We start from the raw sequence: 21242 nt of genomic DNA on the forward strand, positions 1-21242 counted from the left end.
TATAGTGCGTCGTTTAAATCATAGGAAATGAACTTTTAAGATGAAACTCGAACAAAGTGACTTTCATAGTAACTTAATTAAAATTGAACGTAATGCTCTAAGTGATAGGAGGAATAACTTTACAAAAAAAAAAAAAAAAAAAAAATACACTTGAGAATATACTTTTGAATTTAAATATATCAAATTTGGTATGGGATTTTGTGACTACGAGTGCAGTTTCGTGTCAAATCTTTGTCCCAATCGATTGAGAAAAACATATCTAAAGAACAAATTCGATTTTAGAATATTATTAACCACATTCCAAGGATTAATCGCCAAAAAACTCGCCAAAGGTGACACAATAAATTCATTTAAATGCCAAATTCACGCCAAAAATGAATATTTCATAATTATTGTACGCGAATATCATGTAAGGCATTTTTTGGCATAACAAGTGTGCGAGAAAGTTTGAAAGCCCACTACAGCTTGTTTTTATATGGTTTAATTTAACAATGTTGCATTTTGAGCAAAGAATCTATATTCTATTCTTAAACCTTTTGAGTCTATCCTTTGAAGGATATAATAGATAGCATACTTCACTATAATTATGCATTATTCCATATGAAAATTGGATTTCCTAATTTGATAATATGCGATATTTATACTTCCCAGATCTATAAAACGATATTCATTAATGTCAAGTCCCAAAATTTTTTATGAGCTTGTAGCAGTTGCATTACTCTTTCTTCTCTTTTGGATAATAGATGGCGATGCCTGATCAAATACGCATCACATAGTGCATTGCGATTGTAAAGAATGAGATGATATGCTTCTCTGTTGAGGTGCGTGTATTAATGTCATGTCTTGTATTTCATGTTTGTGTTTGTTTTGTGTGAAATGAGATCATTAAAGAAATGTTACCGAAAACATGGTTCCTCTTGCTTCCATTGGCCGAATAATAATGATCTTCATTCTACCACAAGCTATATTTATGTGTCCGAAAAGATATCTTCAGCTGTTTTGGATATAATATATTTGAAGTTGAACTGACAGAACAAAGGAAAGGAAAAATAAAATGAAATAAAATAAAAATAAAACCTTGAAACTGGCCTATTTTTCTGCCTGAAAACCGGGACAGGTGCACCTGCTATAACTGGTACGGATATACAACTTAACTTGAAAATAAATAATTCAGTTGGCGCGCTCAAAAACCGTTTCTTGAACTTGCTTTCAATTAAGAGTCCCTACTAGACAGAATAATTTGAATTAAATGGAAAAACGAATCGATCGGTTGGCGAGCAGGATGATGAGAGAACAGCCAACAAAAATAGACGCTCGCGTGCACTTCTGTCGTTAGAAACCGGACACGCGATTCCCTCGCTGAAACATTGATCAGTTTTCTTTCCAGGCAATTCGTAATCGAGTATCACTTCAGTGATGAATGTTTGCTCTGCATAACGTGCAGAGAGATCTTCACTCAGAGCTATAAATGAGAAATCATGCCCATTGGAAAAGGATGGCACAACTTCTTTGATGCCTTTCTTTGCATCAGTATAATGGCTTCTGAATGACAATTTTTAAAAGTTATGTTTAACATAAAATTATTATTAACACACATAATGTTATTTAATGTGTGTATATTAGATGTGTTTAAAATTAAGATATATTAGTTAAATTTAAAGTTTATTATGTATTACATTCAAGTTTTCAATGAAATAGAATGCCCCCAAAATAAAGCTAGAATGCATTAATGCATTATATAAAAAAGAATGCAATACATAAAAATAACGCGTTTTAATTTATGAATATTACTTTTTTTTAATAAGTTTTATACGTTCTTGAAGAACATTAAGAAAAAAAAAAATCGAACAGAATTGGTCTCCCTAAAACTTTCTCGCTCTTTCTCTAATGAGGAAATTATTCTCTACTCTCCTGCCGGCGTCTTGGCATAGGGGCAGCGCATCTGGGCGTCCGGGGGTCCCGGGTTCGAATCCCGGTTCGGGCATAGTTGTTCTTCATCTGTGTTCTATCTGTGAGGTGTATGAATGTGCCCCCCTGTAAAAAGGGGTTGTGCAAGCGAATGTGTGAGTTTCATCTTCATATGAGCTAGAAGTCAGACTTTCGCCCTCGGGTGCTCAGGGGTCTTTACCCTCAGAAGCTACTACACCCCCTTTCCGTGGTAACGCGGGCACGACATCATCATTATCATTCTCTCCTCTCCTCTCCTCAAAATATTGTGAATCTTGATTAATGTAGTGAACGGCTTGCTTGGTATTGGCATACAATAGTTACGAAATATTCACTTTTGGCGTGTACTTAGCATTTTTACTGAATATATCGTATCATCCTTGGCTATTTTTTGTCGATTAATCTCTGGCATGCGGTTAATAGTATCCGAAAACTGAATTCGTTTTTAGGTGTTTTTTTCCCGAATAACTGAAACGAAAATTTGACTTGACAAATTTCGATACCAAATTTGATATATTTCAGTCATTGCGTTTCGAAATTATCGCGTTTACATATTTCTGAAAGTATAGACTGACAGATGGTCAACCTGCAGTTGGACTTCACAGATGTCTACACTACAGATGTTAAATATACGTTTAGATTTTTATCGATCTAGCTCTCTTTGTTTTGTAATTACTTTAAATTCTATTCGAATAGCTGGATAGATAAATTTCTTCTAAATGGATTTACTCTAGCTCAAACTGTTTTTAAGTTCTTTGTCAAAGATTAGAAAAACATTTTCCAAAAAACTTTCGAACTCTGAGAGTTCTGAAACATAAAGATTCTTCAAAATCCCAATTTCGAATATTTTTGGCGATTTCAATACTTTATACTATGTATGAATAAAAATATATTTATTGGGAAAAATATTTATGAAGAAGTGTTTATAAATGCTTGTTTCCATTAAATAATTTCGCATTTTTGTTTTTCCTTTCATTAAAAGCTTTATATTCTATGGCAAAATTAATATATGCATCTTAACTATAAGTTTAAATATATTTTATGTGTGAAAAGTATTGTTACAGAATACATGGTGGATAAATGGTATAAGAAGTCGATTCATTGGATAAAGAAACATGACCTTTTATTCTATGAATGTTCAGAAGAAACGGAGACAGAAGCATAGCTAAAGTGTACACAAACTCCCAACATAAACACAGAGAAAATCCTTAAATAGAAAAAAGCTCAGCGTAAACAGCTAGAGATAGTTTTAATTTCTACAATGAAATTTCTTCCCTAAGAAGTACTAATTTCTGCAACGAGTGTAAAGTTTCTGCAATTAGTACTATTCAAAGTTTCAATTTCTTTCTTTTTTTTCAATTAATAGAGAGCGTATTTAAATAGCTACTGTTTATGATCCTGGTTATAAAAGAAAATGTGAATTTCGAAAATTAAAAAGAAAAAAACCTTTACAAAAAAGAAATAAACACTCAGCGGAACTGCTATTTTTAAGGAATGAGATACCAAAAACAAATAGATTACAACATAATTTTAGGGAATTTAAAAAATTTCCCTAGGACAAAATATTCTTAATCCTACTGCAAGAAACAGAATTCAAATATTTATTACCTGATAATACTAAACCCATATCAGTTGATTTTCTTTTCTAAATTCTTTAAGAACAGTAAATAATACTAAAAGAAACATCATAATATGTTATTTTTAAGCTATTATAGAGTAAAATTTATAAGGATATGCATATTTTCATATCCTGAAACATTTTGTTTACTTAGTTAGGAAAATTAAGTTTTAAAATGGGATGATAAAATGTCGTGATAAGTCATTAAATATCTAAAAGTTATTTTCAAATATTAAGCCATGAACACACAAAATAGTCAAAACATTTTATTTAGATAAGTGATTCTGAATTTTTATTTACTCATGCATCCTTCATTTTTATAAATTTTAAATGTCCTCTCCTGTTGTCCTGCAGCCCACCCTTAGTCATTCTTTCATCTAAAAAGATTTATTAAAATTGCAACAAATTCTGTAAACATATTTTGACTTCTGAACGTGATTTTGTCATCATCTTGATAACTTGGCAACAAATTTGGCGACACATTTTGAGGTATCATCACAGAATCTACCTCTTTAACAGAAAAATCACGAGTATTTCGAAGGTCTACATAAGCCTTGATAAAATAGCTGATCAGGCAGCTACTGTTGCGTTTTTATTGAGTAAGTGTGGCACGCGAACGTCGATGTTTTGATCGGTGCCGAGCTTGGCCGACAATTTAAGTTAATTTGCTCCCTATTGAATCGAAGTTTTTCGTGCCCTGTGAATGAGCAAATTTGAACTGTAATAATCTATTAAATATCAGATTGTTTTTGCTTCGTTCATCGTAAATAAACTTCTATTTGTGCCGTCTTAATCTATCTCCTTCAATTCATCCGAACTGTAAAGATATTAACAAATGAGATAACCTTAAGATTTAGTTTAGTTTAATTATATAAACATTCCGTTTAAAAGCAACACGAGGGCTGTTTTGGGATGGACCTCGTCATTTTGAACCACGGACAGATGACGAGAAGGGCACTTGAGCTGGAACCCTACCTCTCCAAACTTCCACACCACACCAGTGGGAGGACGTTTGGCCCCGACGGATTTAAAGTGCACCAGACACGCTTACAAGGTGGTTCTCTGGTGGAATTGGGTCTCGAACCTGAATCCCTCCAGTTCCGAAGCAGAGACCTTACAACCACGCCAGAGATTGCGCTAAGAATCAAACGATTCAAATTACATTAATAGTATTTATGCGGATAATTTTTAATTTTAGGGGACTAACTTCCATATTTATTAAATAAATTTCATCAATACTTTCATTAATGTGATTCGTTTTGCTTTAAAAAAATGTTAAATGGATAATACTACTTTGAAAGCGCAATTTCACAAGCGGGTTTCAACATATAAAAATAATAAAGTGTATCAAAAATGATTTTTGAAAAAAGAAACTATATTTAATATTATTTTAAATATCGCTGTTGGATCTCCTTAGAAAAAAAAACATTCTTATAAAAACATTTATCATTGAATGATTACAACAGAAATGATATTTTGAACAAATTGGATTTTATTCCATTTATATAATGGTACCTCCTTCTAAAAAATGAAATTAACATTGAAATAACTTCACATTAAATATCGATAAAATTTAACATTGAAATAACTTCACATTAAATATCGATGAAATTTAACATTGAAATAACTTCACATTAAATATCGATGAAATTTAACAATTACTCATTATTATGATAATGGAATATTCAAGTGGAAGGCAATTTTAATGCGGTTCCCGAGCTTATTCCAGAGAGCTGGGTTTAATAAAATTAGATTAAAATAAAAGTACGATCTTAGCTGTGTCAAGCTTCCTGTTGTATTTGTTGCTAGCCGTTTCTAGTGATTAGATAGATCCATAATGATATGAAGTTCAATAATGATCAATATACTGAACAATAACTTCACATTAAATATCGATAAAATTTAACATTGAAATAACTTCACATTAAATATCGATGAAATTTAACAAATAAGATACTCACTCCGACATACAGAATAAGTGTGCATGCATAAAAAAGGCTTCTGTATAACACATACCAAGTAACTGATTTCATGTTATTAAACTGAAAATTGATTATACAAGATTTGAAATGACTATTTTGTACTTAATGTCTCTTGTCTCCACGGCTCCTAAATTTGTCACCAGATGATTGCTAAGGAAGGGGTGTGGACTCACTGACTTGGTATACAATTAGAATTCATTGTATACCAAGCACCAATTCATTCAATTATACCATGTTGCACCAATTCATTCAGAATCGATGCAAATAGATCTTTAAATTTTTAGAAGAACACATACTTTTAAAATTTCATACAAAAATTTCTATCTTATTTAGATTTTACTTATTAATTTATAAGCTACTAGCCGCCTTTGGCGACCAGCCGGTTCGCCAATCTTAATGTTCGTTACAATTTTAATAATTAAATATTTTATGCAATTCCAACTTTAATAGATTCTTCAGCAAAATATTTTAAAACTTCAAATTTTGATAGTCATATAATTCACTCATAATATTATAAAGGCCTTCAGTCATAACGTGATATGTATCTCTCTCATTTTCTGTTATCCCTCGTAGAATTTATGCTTTAAATTAAAGTGTAAATGATTAATCTGCAATTAAGATAATAATATTTTTTACTGAAACAAAGCATTTTTTTTAATAATATGATTACTGATAATAGAGTCACTGAGCGTTTAAACTTTATGGGCACTAAAGAATATCTTTCTTAATTTATGTAATATCTCAAGAATTTGTCAACAAAATTTTCTCAGATTCATGATGAACAGATCGATTCATTAACAATGTTTCATTTTAAATGCATCAAACACTAAGAAAATAAAATGAATCGTTTAAAATAATCGGTCTAAAACAGGTTTAAAAAAAAACTACTTAAAAAACGATGTACTTAAAACTATAAGCATATACAAAAAAAAATATATAACTAACATAAATACAATTTAATTACAAAAGCATGCAACTAACCTAAAAAAAAATTAAATCATTGAAAACAGGTTAAAAAAAAACTACTTAATAAACGATGTACTTAAAACTATAAGCATATACAAAAAATATATAACATAAATACAATTTACTTACAAAAGCATGCAACTAACCTAAAAATAATTTAAATCATCCGTTGATAGTGGTTGTCATGACAACAATCAGAACAATGCGCATGCGTGAATTTTCTTCGCCAGTTAGGTAACGCAAATGCGTGAATTTTTCTACGCCAGTTGGGGTAATGCTATGCAGATTATACATTTTTAATTTCCTTTATTCTGTGTTATTTTAATTCAAAAGTACTTCAGAATGAATCTGAAACATGGATTAATTAACAATGTTTCATTTTAAATGCATAAAACATTAAGAAAATAAACAGAATCGTTTGAAATAATCCGCCGAAAAGCGTTAACCCTAGCCTCATTACTGTTGGGAGAAAAAAAAAACTGAAGCCTTACTCATTTGGCGAAATGGAAGACTTTTTTTGGTGGGAAAGTTAGTTTTTAATTAATAATTAAAATTCTAATTAAAATTTCAAAAAAAGGGACCCCAGGTGCACATTCCCGAACTCTAAGGTATACATGCACCAAATTTGATAGCTGTATGTCAAATGACCTGGCCTGTAGAGCGCCAACACACACACACACACACACACACACACACACACACACACACACACACACACACACACACACACACACACACACACACACACACACACTGAGCTTTATTATAAGTATAGATATAATCTAAAGCAACCATCTTTAGCAATAACAGTTTAGAATGGAAATCCTACACTCAGTATCATCGTCATTTAGTGTATAAAAATATCAGAATCCTTGATCTAATTGTTCAAAACCGCGAAACTTCGCAACGACTATTTTCCAAGTAATTTGGACAATGCTCTCTTTGTTTATAAGTCATTTATATCCACAGTAACAGGGGCTTAAGTAAGAACAACTAACAGTGAATTGGTTACAAAGTCTTTTACAAATAAAAAATAGAATAGAATTAAACAAAAAGGCAGATACACGAAGATCAGTACAGCTAGGATTAGTTAAAGAAAAATAAAATTTACGCTCAAAGCTGTGTTAAGGTGATCTATTATTCTCCAAGAAGAAATAAGAAAAGGGAGTTTCTTTCAGTAGTAAATAAAATCTGTAGTCTTTCTAAATCATTCACCGAGACTTTCAATTTGGCCCTTCTTGTACTGTAATGATGACTATCACATAGTTATTTGAATATGCTGCTAGGCCGCACTATAATTAAATATATATGAATTTAGTGACAGTTAATGAATATTGTACATGAAATCAGTTACTTGGTATCATGTATTGTTTAGTATAGTGAACATTATTGAACTTCATATCATAAAGGATTTCATCCTTCGAAAGCTTACATTTCTGAAAAAGTTTATATTTTAATAATTGTCTCAATGCCAAATGAATATTGTATTTTTATTCAAAGAATTGTGGGGCCGCAGTGGCCAGATGATACGGTCTCGGTTGCGGAACCAGAAGGTTTCAGGCTCGAGGCCCAATTCCATCGAATAACCGTCGTGTAAGCAGGTATGATGTACTTTAAATCCGTCGGAGCCAAACGTCCTGACGCTGGCGTGGAGTGGAAGTTTGGAGAGGGAGGGTGCCAGTTCAGATGCCGTCCTCGTCATCTGACCGTGGCTCAAAATGCCGAGGTCCTTCCCAAAATAGTTCTAATATTTCTTTAAAATGGGACGTTAATATAAGTAAAAAAACTTTAAAGAATTGCACAAATTGTTTTCCTATATTTTTTGGTTGTATGTTCTAGATTTCGAGTTGTAGAGGGATAAGATAATAACTGATAAACTGATTAACTGTGGAATTTCTTTTTTAAAGTCTATCACGTGGAATGTAAAAAATTAAGCGAAGACGTATATACACGTGGAACGTAATACAAACCAGTTGGAGTGTGATCTCCTTTCTCGCATAATCTTTAATAAAGGTGTTATCCCAGAGAACGCCGTGCATGGCAATAATACGAGTGGAAATGTACAATAGTTAGGAAATATTAACTTTTAACGTGAAGTTCATAGTTTTACTAATCTATCATGCCATCCTTGGCGACTCATTTGGGGATTAATCAATGACATGTGGTTAATAGTAGGGATTGCAATACCGGTATACCGGGATACCGAATACCGGTATTTTGAGCCATTTGTACAATTTTGTAATACCGGTATTCACAAGTTTAAATACCGGTTTTTCGGTATTTATTAAAATTTTTTTAAATTGTCTCCACTTTATGTTCAGATATCGCGAACATAGCAAAATAATATACGTTGTCGTTTTGATGTCTCCCTAAGGGCGAAATTAATTAGCTAATTAATGGCTTAATTAATTGCTTAAATCTAAATGAGCAAAACATGGATTATCCCTGAAAGAAAATATTGGATCCATAACGATTGTTGGAGCAACAATTATGAAAAAAGTTGGAAAGTTGATTGATGCAAATCAGCAGTTGTGCTATGCACATGGAATTCAATTAGGAGTAATAGATGTATTATACCAAAAAAATAAAGAACAGAAGAATCCAAATACTGTGGATATAGAAACTTCGGATTCCAACTTTGAAGAGAGTGAGAGTGATATTGACAATGAAAATAATGACAATGTAATTGTTGAAGAAGATATTGCTAATGAGGATGAAATATTAACCTATCAAGAATTGCTTCCTATAATTTATAAAGTTCAAAAAATTGTTAGGATATTTAAACGTTCCCCTATAAAAAAGGATATATTACTAAAATATATACTAACTGAAAATAAAACAGAATATATGTTGATATTAGATTCTAAAACACGTTGGAACAGTTTACTCCTAATGATGGAACGATTTTTGAAACTGAGAAATCCAATCCAAGAAGCAATAATCGACTTAAACCTGTAAGTTAATTTTTCAGATAGTGAATTCGACTTAATATCCAGAACTATATCAGTTCTACTTCCAATAAAACTGACTATTGATGCATTATGTCGGAGAGATTCTAATTTATTAACAGCTAATGCAACAATAAATTTCAGGTTGCAGTCACTGAAAGAACAGTACACATCACTATCTGAAGAATTATATATTACATTGAAAAGTCGCACAAAAGAAAGGCATACCGAAATAGAAAATGTCTTACGGTATTTACATAATTATAATGATTTTAAAAATGAAAATGAAAAATAATAAAAGAAAATAACCAATTCAAATCTGATTAAATTTACAGTAAATTTTCTTAAAATTTTTTACCCACAAACCTATCTACATTCAAAAGAATTCGGTTCAGTTATCTAAGATTATGATGACATTACTGTCGATACTGAAAAGGAATTGTCTCTTGAACAAAAATTAGAATTAGCGATAAATAAAAAAATTTCAACGAACCAAAATACAATACAGAAATCAACTATATCCAAAACTATACAACGAGAAATCGATTTATTTGAAGATGAGAGATTTAGAGGTAAATACTTGGAAAAAGTATATCGCGCATTGCTAACAGTACTACCAACTAGCGTAGATGCCTAAAGAGCGTTTTCGACAGCTGGTAATTTTTACACAAAATTACTTTTCAGGCTTAATGACAGTATAATTGATGCATTATGTTTTTTAAGATCACATTTCAAAAATTTGTAATAGTACCATAGACTGAATAGTGATATTTACACTTTTTTTGTGATTTAAATAAGATGTTCCTTTACTTTTTTGTGATTATATACTGTTATAATTTATAAGTTACAAATTATTTTTTGTGATATTTACACTCTCTAACAAAACTGGCAAATAAAACAAAGAACACCTGCGTTTTCTTTCTTTTTCTAAAATTTCTAATACCGGTATTAAAACCGGTATCAAGATTTAAAAAATACCGAATACCGGTATTGAAATTTTGGTCCGGTATTGCAATCCCTAGTTAATAGTATTCGAATATCGAATTTATGTTTTAGATGCGTTTCACTTAACCGATTGAAACAAAAATTTAACACAGAACAACAAATGTAGTCGCAAAATCCCATCTCAAATGTGATGTATTTAAGTCAACACTTTTGAGTTATCACGTTTACATATTTCTGGAAGTATAGACAGACAGACAGTCAATCCCTTTTTGGATATGACAAAATTTTAAAGGTGTCTAAATTATAGATGTTAATTCTGTGTATCGAATTTCATTCATCTAGCTCCCTTCGGTTTTTAGTTATCAGGTTAAATTATATTCGAACAACCGGACAGACAGACTACCTCAGAGCGAATTTTGCTCAAAATTTGATAGAAATCTGCACATTTGATATAAAGACAGTATACCAAATTTCATCCATCTGGCCTAAAGTGTTTTTGAGCATATATTTATATAAATTGTCCACAAGAAAACATAATATGTAGGTAGCAAAACCAAGTCGAATCTATACTAAGACAGCATTTATAAAATTCAACAAAACTCAAACAGAAAATCGTTATTAAATAGCAGCAACAACCAAAAAGCGCTCAGAAGGCATTCAGAGAGCTTTCTCCGTGGTCAACAATCCAAAGAGATAAACACCTATATAAGGAAATACGAGAATTATAGCGATATCTCTATTTAGGAATCGAGATCCATATATCTTATTAGAAAATTTTACACACTATTACGGAAGGCATATAAAATTGTATAAAATTTTCGAGTTTAAAATTATAGAAACATTAAATAAATTTTTTAAGTTATTATATAAAATTTTCTAATAAGATTTGTGGATCTCGAATCCTAAATAGAGATGTCGCTATAATTCTCGTATTTTCTTGAATCTCCAATTTTTGTTTCCTGGTTCTGAGTCATTGATCTGACATCTAAAAAAATATTTGTAAATCTCTTTTTTTTCCTGAGAGACTAACTGTTCAAGGAAAATAATATTATAGATTTCTAACAACACTATAGAAAAGATGCCTGAGTTCATCGTCCTGTAAAAGTAGACATTTCAGATCATTTACGATGACAAAGACTACTTAAATCTATTGAGGAATCAGGAAAACCCCTGATCCTGAATTCAAAAACACAAAACTCTAAATAATAAGTTATTTTTTTAAGAAAAATATTAATATCCAATTAATCTACTCATCTAAAAATGATCAATTAGTTATAAAATTTTTAACAGGCTAAAAAAATAATAGAAGTGAAAATTATCTCAATTCAGGACACTCAAAATTTTTTAACGAAACTTCACAATTTCAGTAACTTTATTAAATGCATAAAAGCTAAAAATTTTATTACAAAAATAAATTCTAATTCATTTTATCTGAGCGTTATAAGATAATTACTGTTCTTACATCTCATTCTTTATGAAAATTTTAACTACATTTACTACCACTTTTAATAATGGACTCTAGCAGGATGGCGGAGACATGTAACCCATCGTAAATCTTGACACTGTAAGCTTTACTTTGGAAGATAAATGATTATAGACCTCTCATAATGAACTGTGATACCTTGGGAGGATATAAGATAAGTTATTAATCTAAGTTAAAACTGTAAACAGACCAGTATGATTAAATCTGATTAATGATTCGTTAATGTAATAGTTTTCAGAAGGTTTTGATAGCCCTTTGGAAAAAAGCTTTATAGTTCTTGAAGTTAAAAGCAATTTTTCTTATAAGATTAGCTTTTAACATTAAATACAAGATGAAAACTGTTATAAAGATTCTAATGATAAGATATTTCATGCTTTACCATTCCTATAAGCACATAAAATAATCAATCAAATGTGGCTGGCTGGTAGAATTGAAAATGCAATATAATTTATTAACACAGTTTGTTAGACGATTATCAGTTATATTTTATTGTGAAACTATAATCACTGTTTTAATTTTAGTTATATTAATGTACCGTTTTAAAGCAACATTAGAGCTTTTTTGAGACGGACCTCTTAATTTTGAACCATAGTTAGGTGACGAGGACGACACCTGAACTGGCACCCTCCCTCTCCAAATTTCCACATCATACCAACGAGAGGATGTTGTGGCCCTGACGGATTTAACGTGCACCAGATCCTCTACTGCGGTGGAATTCGCAGGGTCTCAAATCTGAAACTCACCGGTTCCAAAGACCAGACTTTACAACCAGACCATTGGGGCCCTAGAATGAATGTACATGGCCTGAAACAACATAATGAATGATTCAGAACTCTGTTCTATTGAAGTAAAGCATTCGAGAAGTTTTGATTAAATTCAATAAATATACAAAAATTCCCAATGTTAACGTATTCAGTATTTGAACCCGGGTACTTTCAAATGTTTCACATCGGTGTAATCGGCCCTTGATTGTTTCGTAGTAATATTGTACAATAATTCCAAGGCATGTTTGATACTCTGAATACTGTACAATGTCACGAAGTTATAACAGTGCTGTAGAATATTTTGTGCTGTTATAAGAATAATAAAATATTAAATTATGTAATTAAATTTGGTAGGTATTAATTTTTTTTTTTTCATATGAGTAAATCTTTAAAAATCTATATATAAAACGCTAAAGTACGTGGCACAGTCATCGAGCTTGTTTCTAATTGTCGAATGGCAATCAAATAAAAACAAAACAAAATACAAATTTCAGACTGCTTCATTGATTAAGCATTTTTCAGCTGTACTGAATCAAACACTGGGTGGATCCTAGCACAGACCACCTCTTGGCGTCTTTTTGAATTCTCGCCAATTCCCGAGTGGCGATAACGTCGCCAATGTCCCAACCTAGACGGATTTTTTTTAAAATTTATTTTTATTTTATTATTTATTTATTATCTTTATTTTTTATTATATTTATTATTATTTCTGGCCTTCAAGTATCGTTTTTTAATTGAAAAATAATAAATATTTAATTACTAGTCAACTTGGCGAGATTTCAAATAAGTCGCCAAGAGGTGGGCCCATCTAGGATTTTACCCGAACACTTCACTCAACTAATTAATGGAGCTGCAAAGTATTATTATTAGAGTTCTGGAGATAGTTCATCTCGCCACTAAAGAAGGTCTTCAGTCAGAGGAAAGAAGATATAAAAGGAATCAAGAAATAGGCTTGAAACAAAAAGTTCTATCAAGTGCAAAAATAGGCTTAACCATTGCCACATAATAATCATGATTAAATTATAATTTCTTGCAAAGCACGTAAAAGTCCTGCTAATTGTTCCAAAACTCTATGAGTCTGCAATCCTGGGTGTATACCAGAAATGCTAACAAACGATTTTTAAAGTTGCAATAAAAAATTGTCATGAGTATATTTGGCGAGAAATCGCTCCCAATATTTTCAAATTAATACACGATTTTTTTTTCAATTTTGCATATTAATTTTATATCTAACCGTAATCATTATGACCTGGCCTATGGAAATTGATATTCATAGCTTCCAAAACAAATATATAAAAAGATTTTTTGTATTGTTTTAAGATACAAAAAGAGACGGTTTTAATGACATAAATTTCATTTTCGTACAAGTAACTCTCTATGAAAACATTCAAGCTTGCGCTTTTGCCAATCATTTAATTCATAGTAGGATTTTTATTTCTGCTTTTATTTAGTAATATATATATTTTGTAAATTGATTTAAATTGTTTTACTTGAATTCATGTTTTAGTCATATGAAATTACAAGGCGAAATATTTTTTAGTAAATGCATCCTATATTAATAATTTAACAGTCTTAAAAGTCAATAATTGTTGAGATTTGCAGAAACAAACTGTTTCCCTTTCTCCTAATAAAGCTTTTAAAAGTAAAAATAATCAGACATCTAAATTGAGAGCAACTTCGTTCAATCCATTTATTTTGACTCTGATTTTTACATGTTGCCACTTTCAAAAAGTGATAGTACTACAAGAAAGTAAGACAGTGTTTCGTTCCTGGTTTTACCAGTTCAGTCTCTTAACAATCCTCCCACCTTTTGATTAATGACACATAAATTAATCAAAACACTAATGAAACAATTATGAAACTAAATAAAGTTAAAAATTCAATGCTTAGTATAAAAACTTTAAAGTTACTTAATTAGAGTTCAAGTAATAAATCTGGATGGGAGTTTAATTTGTCTTCCAGATCTAGTCACGATAGTTCTAAACTTCTGGGACAACTCTGGAACAGAATTGTTCATCGGTGATTCTGAAATTATATTTTCCTTTTGAAGTGTTTCAGTTTCATTTTTCTCATCTGACTCCATAGATGAAGGTATTTCGAGGGGGAATATTTTCTTTATTGGTCGAACTAATTCTCCGGAAGCGGTTTTGACTCGAACAACACGAACATTGCCGTCTTTTCCTGGATATATCTTAGTCACTTTGGCTAGAGGCCACAGCACTTTGCGCTTGCTGTCACACTCGACGAGAACTATATCCCCAATTTTTATCTGTCTAGAAATTAACATTGTTGATGGACGTTGAACCAATAAGCTGAGATATTCCAACCTAAATCTTCTTCTCAGAAGTTCTCGCACATTTTGAAGATGTCTAAGTCTCTTGTTGAAATCAATTTGATCTAGGTGATCCAAATCAGGTACACCAAACTCTGGAATTTCACCTAAAAACAAGGACGGTGTCAAAGGAATGAGATCGTCCGAGTCCTCTGTCACATATGTAAGGGGTCTGGAATTCACAGTTGATTCGCAGTCGCACAATACACTCATTAACTCTTCGTAGTTTAAAGACGCTTGGCCCAAGGTACGACGTAAAAGTTTCTTAATCATTTGCACAAGTCGTTCCCAAAAACCGCCCCACCATGGTGTTGCTGGTGGACTAAACTTCCAGTCTATCTTAAGTATGGCAGCTTCCCTTCCAACAATATTCCAATCAATTGGCTCAAAGAGATTGTTGGATCCGCCAAAATTACTACCATTGTCGCTGTAAATTATCGATGGCCGCCCTCTACGCGCAATAAATCTTCTAAATCCAAGTAAAAATCCCTGAGTAGAGAGGGTCAAAATCAGTTCCAAATGAACCGCTCTGAAAACAGCACAGGTGAAAAGTATGATCCAGGCTTTACTCTTGTTCTTCAAAACTAGTGGGCCGGCTAAATCTACTCCCACAATTTCGAAAATCTTAGCATCTCTAACTCTATTTTCGGGCAGAGTAGTTGGCACCGTCTGCAGTCCTTTAGATTCATGCCTTCTGCATCTAACACATCGATATAAAGCTCCTCGGATAGTTGATCTGCTTTTGATAATCCAAAAGTTTTCTCGAAGTTTGGAGATTAATATATGTATCCCAGCATGAGACAAAGATAGATGTTTATGAAGTATCAACTTCTCCACAACTGCATGCTTCTTCGGAAGCAACATGGGGAAAATAAAATTGTGATGGTCCTTTCTTTCAGTTAATCTGGTCTTAACACGTAAAATGTCTTCCTTATCTTTGAACACACTAAGTGACTTCAACTTCTTTATGTCTTCTGAAGAAAATGAATCATGTTGAATAATCTTTACGATAGATTTCTCTGCCATTTTTAGCTCATTGACCTTTAACTCGCCGTCTTCTCTTTCTACTTTTGTCTTCTGGCAATTTCCTATAAATCTGTGTATCCAACCCATCATTCTTAGTATTTTCGTGTATTTTGAAAAGTAGTTGAAGACTCGTGAAGAAAAATCATCAACATGGTTTAATGACGTCATTACTTCTCTACGTTTTTCTTTGTTAGCCTCCAATTTGTCATCGATTGGCGCAGAATGAGGCCATTCTTCTTCCGACAATGCCAGCCAATGAGGTCCCTCCCACCATCTGGATTCAATAAGTTTCTTCATTGAGCATCCTCTTGATGGCATGTCGGCAGGATTTTCTATACCAGGTATATGGTGCCAATTTCTAAAGTCTGTCAGGTTCCTAATTTCTGAAACTCTATTATTCACAAACGTTCCCCAAGCTTCTACATTCTTTATCCAGAAGAGTGCTGTCGAAGAGTCGGTCCAGTAATACTCTTTTGAAATTACAATCTTGAGGTTCTTCTTAATGAATGAAGCCAATCTCGCTCCAATAAGACAAGCAAGCAATTCAAGTCTTGGTATAGTTGTTTTCTTCAACGGCGCTACTCTGGCTTTAGCTTGCAATAATGTCACTTTGACTTCATCTGATTTTTGGCTTCTTAAAAATACTACACTCGCATAAGACCCCTGTGAAGCATCGCAAAATGTGTGGAGGCTAAAAGACTGTCCATCGGTCTGAGTAACTTGCCTGGGAATCTTTACTGATGCTAACAAGGGCAATTCCTTAACCCATTTCAAGAATTTTCTTTTGATTTCCTCAGGCAGCTCTGCATCCCAGCTTAATTTAGTTTCCCAACTATTTTGCAAGTATATCTTTGGTCGAAGCGTGAAAGGGCAGCTAAAACCGATTGGGTCGAAGATTCTCTGTGCAATTGATAACACGTTTCGTCTTGTCACTATGATGTCATCTAAGTCGATATTAGGTATGTCACAAAACAGTGAATCTTCAAACTTATCCCACATAAGACCAAGAACTTTTAGTGGTTCACTTATTGTCGATTTCACATTGCTCTTCTCTGTCTGCTCCCACCCTCTCAAGTCGAAGTTACCACTTGCCATCAATCGAGTTGACTTTGTAATAAAATCTTCTGCTTCTTCATTCGAATTGACTGAGGTGACACAGTTATCAACATAAAATGAAGATTTCAATTTTGAAGCTGTTTCTTTTAGAGAAATATCACACTGATACAAATGAGAATTAATCACTGCACCTAATAAAAATGGGCTGCACTTTAATCCAAAAACTACTCTGCAGTGTCGAAATTCTCTTATTTCCTTTTGTTCAGAGTCTCTCCACCACAGGAATCTCAGAAAATCACGATCATTTTTTTTGAATAGATATCTGAAGAAACGCTTTTTTGATATCTGAAATAACTCCTATTTTTCCTCGTCTGAAATCAAGAAGCAATCTTGGTATTAATTCAATTAAGTTTTCACCTTTTGCGAGACAGTCGTTAAGGGAAAGAAACTCCTTCTGCTTACACGAAGCGTCAAAAACTGGTCTTATGGATGTTGTAGAGTTCTCTTTGAATATCGGCCTGTGTGGAAGGTAATGGCTGTGCACACTTTTCTCCTCTTCTGGTACTTCTTCGATTATTCCAGATTTAACCCATTCTTCGAACACTGCATTGTAAGCTTCTGTTTTATCTTTCAACATGAGTTTCTTTGTCGTGGAAATTAGTCTTTTTTTCGCTACTTCTCTGTTACTGGGTAATTTGTCTTTCTCATTGATACAAGGTAAAGAGATTTCATATCTATCCTCTGATCTTTTTAGGGTCTTGTGAAAATGATCCCATACTGCTTCTTGTAATTCGATATCACTTCTATTTTCTTTGGAATCTGTAATTCCCAATGCCTCTAGTTTCCACAAGTTTTCTATGTCGCTACTGTGAACCAACATGGACGTTATCAGGGAGGACATAGACACATTACTTTCTGAAGTGTAATAATTTATTCTACCCATAACTGTCCATCCGAGCAAAGATTCAACAGCAACCAATCCGTTTTCTAATTTGTGAACTTTTCCCGTTAACAATGCACCTGCGACGTCTGCTCCAACAAGGATTTCTATTTTCAAATCTTTTCTTCCAACATCAGAGACAGTGATACCTTTTTGTTTCATTTCTTCTATCCATGGTCCAGGCTGCAAACTGGTCACTGGTCCACAAATCTTTAATTGTTCCAAAAGGTTTAATCTTCTAGAATAATTGCCATATAGGCTACTAAGAGACACTTCATAACGTTTGTGGGTTTCTCTCTTTGTTGTGGCTCCTCCAAAAAGAGCATGAATCAAAGTTTCTGTTCCATTTGAATGGCACCCAATTTCTTCAGCCGTTCCTTTTAATATGTATGAACGCTGTGATCCAGTGTCAATAAGTGCCCTTACCGTTTTCTGCCTTTTATTAGATTCGATATTCACTAATAAAGTTTGAAGATACACTTCATCTGGATAATTAAAACTGGTACTTGCTAAAGATACCTTTTGTGCATCCTCCTCCTTAATTCTATCATCATCTTTCTTTTTACATGTTTGTAAGTCAGGACACATTACAGCCCAATGTCTTCTTAAGCATATCAAGCATCGAACAGTTGACCTACATTGCTTGGCCCTATGTCCAATTTTTAGGCAGATGAAACATTCATTCCTCTTCTTAATTTCATCATTCCTTTGAGTTAAAGTCATTTTTTGAGCCACAAAACAATTTTGGCTTTCATGCTGTTTCTCACAAAAAATGCAAGAGTTCTTTTCCCCAAGGTTAAAAGTTTTCTTATGGCCCGAGAATAATTCATTCGCAGTAGGCACGGAATCTTCATTTTGGAACCTTTTATCCTTTCTAACTTCGTTTCGTGCACCAAAATCAAATTTAAACCCAGCTTTTGCCAGAGAAATTCTCTGCTCTCCCTCAACTTCATTTCTCAAAAATAACAATAATTGTTTTAATTTTTCGGAATAAGTATTTTCTTCTGTGATTATTGATGCATGATTTCTCAGCCAAACTCTTAATAACTCCTCAGGAATACACGATTCAACGAGTGGAAATAACATGGCAGAGTATTTGTCGCTTGTCATTCCAATTGATTCCAACGAACGCAAATAGGATTCTAATTTGTCGTACAGCTCGGACACACTGCACCTTTTTCTTTGCTCAGTTACATTTTTAATAATTAGACTTAACAATTCTCGTATATAAAATTCCACTAAAAGTTCTTCCCGTCCGAATCTATTTTTTAGGCTTTCTATGACTTTGAGATAATTTTCCGCGGTTGCCGGGAAGCTATTGACAATCTCACGTGGTCTAGTACCAGGTATAGTAGCTTGGATTAAATAGTGGAATTTGTCTTCATTTTGAATTTCTTTATCATCGTGAATTCGTTGGAATTGTCCCCAAAATGGCAACCAATCTTTAATGTCCCCACCGAATTGTTTTAATACTATTTCAGGCAGCTTGAGTTTTCGTTTGTTTAAGTTTGGAGACACACTGGCGACGGATTGCGCAATTTGGCGGGAAAAGAACATTTCAACTTTAACTTTAATCAAATCTAATTTTTCCTTGTATTCTTCGACGCTTTCCCATTCACTGTTAAACTGCTCTTCAGAAGAATATTCTGAATCTAAAATTTGAATATCATAAGAGCGAAGTTCGTCCGATAAACGTTCTAAAGTTGTCAATTTTGATCTTATAAATTCTTCGTCTGGGTTTTCTTTTTCTATTTCAAGTTTAATTCCGTTACATATTCTCGTAAAAGATGCTCTAATGGGTTTTCGTCTCTGAATCAGAGCTTCCATTTCCATAAATTTAAAACAAAACACGAAAGCAGAAGTAATAGATCGTCTGACCTTGAACGCTCAAAGCATCCGTTACTAAAAGATAAATAAACTTTCTGACCTGTATCTCTCTTGCTTATTTTCATAAATCACGTCCGGGTCACCAAATGTTGAGATTTGCAGAAACAAACTGTTTCCCTTTCTCCTAATAAAGCTTTTAAAAGTAAAAATAATCAGACATCTAAATTGAGAGCAACTTCGTTCAATCCATTTATTTTGACTCTGATTTTTACATGTTGCCACTTTCAAAAAGTGATAGTACTACAAGAAAGTAAGACAGTGTTTCGTTCCTGGTTTTACCAGTTCAGTCTCTTTTAACAATAATCTAGGTGAACAAACTGGTATAAAAAAGCGGCTAGTACGTCATTAAATGAATAAGGCTATTGATTTGATTTCTTAGATTTAGTGCGGATTTCAAGATATGAAAAACCATTTTATGAGAAACGAGATAAATCTTGAACCAACTAACAAATTGGCAAATTTAAATCAGTATGTTTCTTTTGAACTTCTGTGCTACATCAATGTTTGATCCAAGACAAAGACACGCGAAATAACAACACGTGAATTATCATTTATAACTTCGGTTTAAATGAAATCTTGAACCCACTTTTCAACCTCAAAAATGAGAAGGTAAAGAATATATTCTATTTCTCATTTGAATCAAGGTATGAACTCGCTATCAAAAATATCTATTTGCTCTAGCAAATCATTTTGTACTTCCTTATTTAGCAAAGAAAACCATATCCAATATTGTAACATCTCTCAATATTTTTTAAACTGCTCAAAGCTATGTTCTGTAAAAAGTAAACTAATATTAGATCTAGACTGTCTGTTATGGAAGAGAGAAATTACAGGAGACAATTTTAAAGAAATTGTCCCCCTAAATCTCAAGTGTCATTAAAAAGCGAACAGAAAAAGAAAATGGAGGTTAGATTTTTCCGATAAGTTACAGCCGTGCAACTAAAAGTGCGAGATTTTTGTTTTTGCTTTTTGCGATTGTTTTTTTTTCTTTGGTTTGGTGTGATAAAGTGCATACATAAATTTTAACAGCTCCGAGTTCCAAAAGTATCATTTTTATTATCTTTTTAACAGAGGTCTTGCTGGTGGAAAACTTATTTACGCCACACCCTTATTCAAGTTATTAGATTGTAGTAGAGTTGGAGCATTAAATCTGTGTTGTTAATTTTATCTGCGTATCTATTTATTTTCCTGAATACAAAGTATACAAAGAAGAAGTCTCGTAATCTCTCGTATACAAAGAAGAAGTCTCGTAATCTCTCGTATACAAAGAAGAAGTCTCGTAATCTCTCGTATACAAAGAAGAAGTCTCGTAATCTCTCGTATACAAAGAAGAAGTCTCGTAATCTCT

At 32.7% G+C, this 21242-nt stretch overlaps 2 protein-coding genes across 4 annotated transcripts in view; both read right to left on the reverse strand.

The window, feature by feature from the left end:
- Positions 1–21242, reverse strand: part of LOC129971617 (potassium voltage-gated channel protein Shab-like) — a 268193-nt gene that overhangs the window by 162416 nt on the left and 84535 nt on the right. The window lies entirely within an intron of this gene.
- On the reverse strand, positions 1227–19834 carry LOC129971817 (uncharacterized). Its single transcript, XM_056085792.1, has 3 exons — positions 17530–19834; positions 14732–17258; positions 1227–1542 (listed from the first exon to the last, which is right to left on the reverse strand). The coding sequence occupies exons 1-3, from the start codon at positions 19832–19834 to the stop codon at positions 1227–1229; spliced, it is 5148 nt and encodes a 1715-aa protein (XP_055941767.1).

This window comes from Argiope bruennichi, chromosome 6, assembly GCF_947563725.1.
Source record: "Argiope bruennichi chromosome 6, qqArgBrue1.1, whole genome shotgun sequence".
Classification (NCBI taxonomy): Eukaryota; Metazoa; Arthropoda; class Arachnida; order Araneae; family Araneidae; genus Argiope; species Argiope bruennichi.

Coding starts and splice junctions, on each gene's coding strand:
- LOC129971817 (XM_056085792.1), bottom strand. CDS start 19,834: ATGGAAGCTCTGATTCAGAGACGAAAACCCATTAGAGCATCTTTTACG. Junction 17,259..17,529: donor ACCAGTTTTTGACGCTTCGT/GTAAGCAGAAGG, acceptor CATTTTTATTAG/GTGCAGTGATTAATTCTCAT. Junction 1,543..14,731: donor GAAATACCTTCATCTATGGA/GTCAGATGAGAA, acceptor ATTGTCATTCAG/AAGCCATTATACTGATGCAA.